Genomic DNA, 5,484 nt, shown 5'->3' on the forward strand with positions numbered 1-5,484 from the left:
TTTATACGAATGAATTTTCAGTACGTATATATGTGATTCTTTTCTCGTACGATACTAAAAAATATTAATTCATTATAAGTGATTCTGAAGTAGCACATGTAGATATGTTAATAATATTATGTTATATGTAAACACAAATTGGGGAAGGCCGCGGCATTTTTTCCCTACAATATTTATAAGAATTTCTTATCTCATGTATAATATAATATAATGTATCATCCGTGGGTAAATCTCTTCTTCGTCTGAGTGATGAAGTGAATCGTCCTGCCATCTGTTATACAACGTAAGTGACACGTAACCATTAAAATCGCGAAAGCAATTAGTTTTTCATAAATTATCGACAAATTTGCAACATATATTTGTAAACGTATATTAGTAATTAAAAATGATTATGTAATTATTGTTATATATATGTATACATATTAAGGAAATAGAACAGTTTATGGAAGAGGAGATACGGAAAGGAAGATATTACATTGAGAAATTTACAATTTTACTGATGATAAAGATACAAGAAAATAACGTAAAATTTCTTTATTCTAGTATACCTCGCTTATATATGATATAAATAGAAGACATTATTGTTTCTCTCTCTCTATACATTATTTGACTAATATTTCAGATAAAATAGCTTGTACAAAAATTGTATAATATCTATAAAATCATGTGAACAATCATGACCGTATAAAGAGACACAAATTGTCAACTAACGTAATGATTAATTGCCGTTATTTTTATCTGCCCGTTAAAGGAGATTCTAAGGTCCCAAATAGCTTCTAACCTACTATGATTTGGACGGACGTTTTGAAAGGCCTCTCTCAGTCTTCTATATGGAATATAAGAAACTTATCCTTTTAATTCCGGTTAATTAGTTAATCCGGTTCATTAATTATATATTATTGACACTTAAGTAGAAAGGCACTACGGTATAACGTGAATGAGAGATTCGTATCGATGCAATCACGCGTTCAACGCGGCCTAAAATTGCAAACTCTTGAAAGCGTTACCGAAAGTGTGCGTGTGATGTTGAGTGTAAATAGAGCTATTCATATCATACGCCAAAAAGTACGTACACATTCGCAAAGATCTATATCTAAGGAAGATTGCGTGAAAGTACGAGAGTCGACGAGAAAGTGTGTTCGTCAACTTCCCGGGAAAAAAATGATCATATATGATTATATATAATTATATAAAATTATATATGAATTTTGCCCATATGTTTTGATCATACATATGTGATAATATATATAATCATATATGTCTATACGAAAAAAAATGTTGTTTTGTCATTTAATTAAATGTCGATATCACGCGCCGCCAGAAGCACAAATAGCCAAAAGCATTTGTTTCGATTGTGTTTGCATATAATTTGTAAACAACAATATTTTTTCGTTGTGGACGTACATGATTATATGTCGTCATATATGGGCAAATTTCATATATGATCTTTTTTTTCCCCGAGTTAAATATCCGTCGAAACTCTTCTAACATAGGTACTGAAACCATTAGCCTCGACTTTTACGGACACGCGCCTTTTTCTTACGATTATATATACATTAAGTCTACTTAATTCCACATTAAGTCTTTTAATGGAGGGACGGAAATAACTTCCCTCTTTGTAGTATCAAAGGAGTACAATAGAAAACCTAAAATAAAAGACTTAATGTACAACCAAGTAGACTTAATGGAGAAGTGAAATTTCGACTCGAGATTCAATTAATCGCATCTTAATGGGATTCGTATCTCTCTTAAGATCAAATCACCTTTGTTGATTTTTGCGAGTAAGTGCACACAGAAATTCTCCTTACTTTGGTGTCAATTAATGTACTCTCGTGTGTATCATTCGCGTGCACGTATCGCTGCTCGCGTATGCTGCTGCTCCCCTTCAAGGCCACAAGAGTTCTATGTTGGGAGATTGCAACTTTGCGAATATTCTGTACATCGACAAAACAACCAGCCAACAGTATATCTGCAATAAAAGAAAACACGATAGAGATATAAAAACGAGAAATACTTGAGATAACGCTGAAGTGTGTGATCGGTGTATGCGCTTACATTGTAAGACATCCAGAGCCAATTGCACAATGTCGCGAATACAGAGTCCAACTGAAAGCAAAACACAAACCGGCGATTTGATTCGTACGATAGCATGTCGGACGGTAAAGAGATCAGCGCCGTAGCGGAAAGGAAGGACTCACGTAGATGTAATAACCGCCCAAAAGCCACAGGCCAAAGATGAACTGGAACATGCAAACGATGAACCACAAGATGAGCCATGGCAGCAACCAGCCGCGCACTCCTTCCTTCACTCCGTGCACCACAAACAAGGCGGTTATAATCAACAGCAGCAAGTAGACGATGAAGAAGCCACCGACGACTTGCATGGCTGAAAATCACAGACGTTTCCACACTTTGATATTTTCACGCGACAACTGAAAGCATCGTAAATTGTATTTATCTCATTTCTCGGGATAAACACTACGATGATATTTTACAACCGACGAGTGGAAAATTTTCGCACGAAACGTTCGTTTCGAGAACTGCGCGAGTGTGCGAAGATTTTAGCGACTGCGAGACGGAGTCGAAATTTTAGTTCCACATTATATTACGTTAAGTCTACTTAAGTCCACATTAATTCTTTTAATGGAGGAATAGAAATAACTTCCCCTTTTGTAAAGTATTAAAGGAGTACAATGGGAAACCTAATAACGACTTAATGTACAACCAAGTAGACTTAATGGAGGAGTGAAATTTCGACTCGAGATTCAATTAATCGCATCTTAATGAGATCCGTATCTCTCTTAAGATCAAATCAAAATGAGGAATTCTGTGCTGTACTTACAACCCCTGACGTCAGCCTCGAACAACGGATTGTATATTTGCGTGGAATCGCCGCCGGCCATTTGGTAGCTTATTAATGTAATTAACACTATACTGATCGCCTGAAAGAAATATCGATTACTCATTGTTCACACAGCGAATTTTATGATATCAAAGACTTTTCCCGAATACTATCGTCTTACCTACGATTCGAGGAGACAAAAGATATCAATCAATCGAAGGAGAATACTCACCACCGTGTAAAACGCTATAGCTTTGCAGCCGGTCTTGACGCTGTTCGACCAGACGCAAGGGGACCAACAGGACTGTAGGATCGTCATTGTTCGCGCTAAAATCCAAATTCGAACTTTAGAGGACGTAAAGTGCGCGCGCGTGTAATCAACAACGCGATGACGTTATCGAGCGGCGTCGCGGAACCTGGGCGTCAACGCTCGTGTCAGAATTGCCAACGTAAACAGCATGACGAAGCTGCACGCGCGGAAGCCTTTAAATCGCGGGATTTAAAGAGCTGGAATCCTATCCGCGCGCGAAAGCCACCTACGAACGATCTCGTTAACGTTCAATAGCCGTCACTTTCGCGAGTCAATCTCGAAAACGCTGTGAGAATGCGCCAAAAGTTGACAACGCTGACCGGCTCATGTTACACGAAGAGGGACTCTCGGGTCGGACGCGCATATTCCAACAGCTGTGCGTGAAATGACGAAGGTGGCACTACCGAGTCGTCACGTTTTCTCTCGAAGAAACGCGTAGCTTCCCGTTCTTCAGCGTCACAATTCACGACGTCCCGATTTGCGACACAATTCGAGCATTTTCCTCCATTGCCATGGCACACGATGCGGTGGAATTATTCGGCACGCCACTAGACGCGGACTTCTGTTTTCGGAAGTAACTCTTCCCCGGACCCGTACTTACGATTTCTGTGAAAAGAACGCTCCTACTCGGCACTTCTTCCTAGACACGGTTTACCGCCACGGTCGCCAAGATTCGAGTGCTCGAATCGCCTCGGGATTACACTGGAACTGGCAAAGAGTGCCATGCACGCGTCGGTGGGCGTACGGTTAATGGCGTCGTGTCATCGCCGAAGATCCCCTCCACCTCGCCACGGCAGGTCACGACATCGGCTGCTCCCTTTTTCCCCAAAGCCTGCAACTGTGCCGACCTGTCGACACTCCGAACTGCAACCAGCTAGGGGTAAAGATACAACCTTCGGCTGCAGTATTTCGTGGCTGCAATTCAAATATTCAATATTCGAATGGAGTCAATATGTCATATGTATTTTTTCGCCATTAAAATTCGTTTCGCGCGGCGCTAATATCAAAATTCATGCGGAAGAGATTAACAATGATATGGTTTGTTAAAGGTTCTTAGATAAATGATGAAAGAGGAAAATATCTAACAAATTAGCTTAATCCATCTGTGAACACGTTTAAATTCAAGGAAAATAAGATCGAACATAAACAAAGAAGAAGAAAAACGCCGTATAATATTAAAATTCGCACGTCAAACACTGAACAAGATTTAAAGACATGAATGGCGTGATAAGCCGTAAGGAATAAAGCCTTCATGTGTTGAAGAAACCACGTGCCAGACGGGATGCAAAAAACTGCAAAAACGCAGTATGCACACACAGCGTTTACTCTCAGTTTCGCTAGGTAGAGATTACATGCGATGACGTCACGGGATGACGAGCAGATGATGACAGTATTGAAAATCTCGAACGACTGTATTAACGGTGCATGTACGTCATTTATTCATTGTATGTACTCTTTAATAATACTTTCAATAGTGAGTTAAGTGTATTTATTTTTCCAAGACGAGATATAAAATATTTTCGAGTCTCAAGGAATCGCCCGTCATTTGATAAAAAGGATACAGTGTCTACCTTGTGTGAAATATACGGAGGAGCTCGATAGATCAAGATTCGTTCTAAGCCTGTCAATTTAAAGCAGCAGGTGCGACGAACTCTCGACGTAATAAATCTGTCGAAGTCAATACGCGTGCACGGCGGATTTTACTATCTATTAATACACCGCGGTACAAGGTCAACCTGGCTAGAAATAGAAGCGGCCCGACTTAGATCTCTCCTATTAAGTCGCACGTTTCAAGAGCATAAAGCGGCCGATACTTTGTAATTTGCGGCGCGATTCTGAGAAAAATCGCGAGGCAACCCCCGGTCGATTCCCACGTCGGCCGGTAATTTCCACGAAGAGAGAGGGTTGCCCTCCTCTCCCACGAGCGCGTGATGAAAATAGGAACCGCGTAGCCGACTGTATTTTTCATTATATCCGGAAATAGACCGGGGAGAAAAGATCTGTGATCTTCGTCAACGCGACAGTCTGGAAATAAAGTCCGCGACACGCGCGCGTTGCCGCCGGCGTCGCATCGGCGGTGATTAACCCGCGGAAAATGTAGTTCAACGGTTTCGGATTACTCGTCCGCGCTGCGGTTTCCGGGGGGAGGCTACCGCAAAGGGAAACCGTCTGAGACTTCGGGGGATAAGATCTACCGGCGATCGATCGCGGGGAGGAGACCACTTGATGCAGGCATCTCACGCCGTGTGGAAATACGCCGCTTCGTAGCGGCGAAACGCGAGAGTGACTGGAGAAAAGACGGTTGTTGCCGAGAAGGGAACAACTCACCCCG

At 41.3% G+C, this 5,484-nt stretch overlaps 1 protein-coding gene across 1 annotated transcript; it reads right to left on the reverse strand.

Annotated features, from left to right (window-relative positions):
• Positions 1 to 1,447: 1,447 nt before the first annotated feature.
• Positions 1,448 to 3,908, reverse strand: LOC106751865. Its single transcript, XM_014633083.1, has 6 exons — positions 3,754 to 3,908; positions 3,075 to 3,169; positions 2,843 to 2,942; positions 2,199 to 2,386; positions 2,056 to 2,106; positions 1,448 to 1,969 (listed from the first exon to the last, which is right to left on the reverse strand). Exons 2-6 carry the CDS (start codon positions 3,159 to 3,161, stop codon positions 1,886 to 1,888), a joined length of 510 nt encoding a protein of 169 aa, XP_014488569.1. The 5' UTR covers positions 3,162 to 3,169; positions 3,754 to 3,908; the 3' UTR covers positions 1,448 to 1,885.
• Positions 3,909 to 5,484: the final 1,576 nt, after the last annotated feature.

The sequence above is a fragment of the Dinoponera quadriceps genome, unplaced genomic scaffold (assembly GCF_001313825.1).
Source record: "Dinoponera quadriceps isolate SergipeBrazil2010 unplaced genomic scaffold, ASM131382v1 scaffold316, whole genome shotgun sequence".
NCBI classification, from domain to species: Eukaryota; Metazoa; Arthropoda; class Insecta; order Hymenoptera; family Formicidae; genus Dinoponera; species Dinoponera quadriceps.

Bases quoted from the DNA above. Each gene is read 5' to 3' on its own strand.
- LOC106751865 (XM_014633083.1), bottom strand. From the start codon at position 3,161: ATGACGATCCTACAGTCCTGTTGGTCCCCTTGCGTCTGGTCGAACAGC. The intron at 2,387-2,842 runs GTAAGTACAGCA...TGTGATTTTCAG, and splicing joins CGAGGCTGACGTCAGGGGTT to CCATGCAAGTCGTCGGTGGC. The intron at 1,970-2,055 runs GTAAGCGCATAC...CTTTTATTGCAG, and splicing joins GGCTCTGGATGTCTTACAAT to ATATACTGTTGGCTGGTTGT.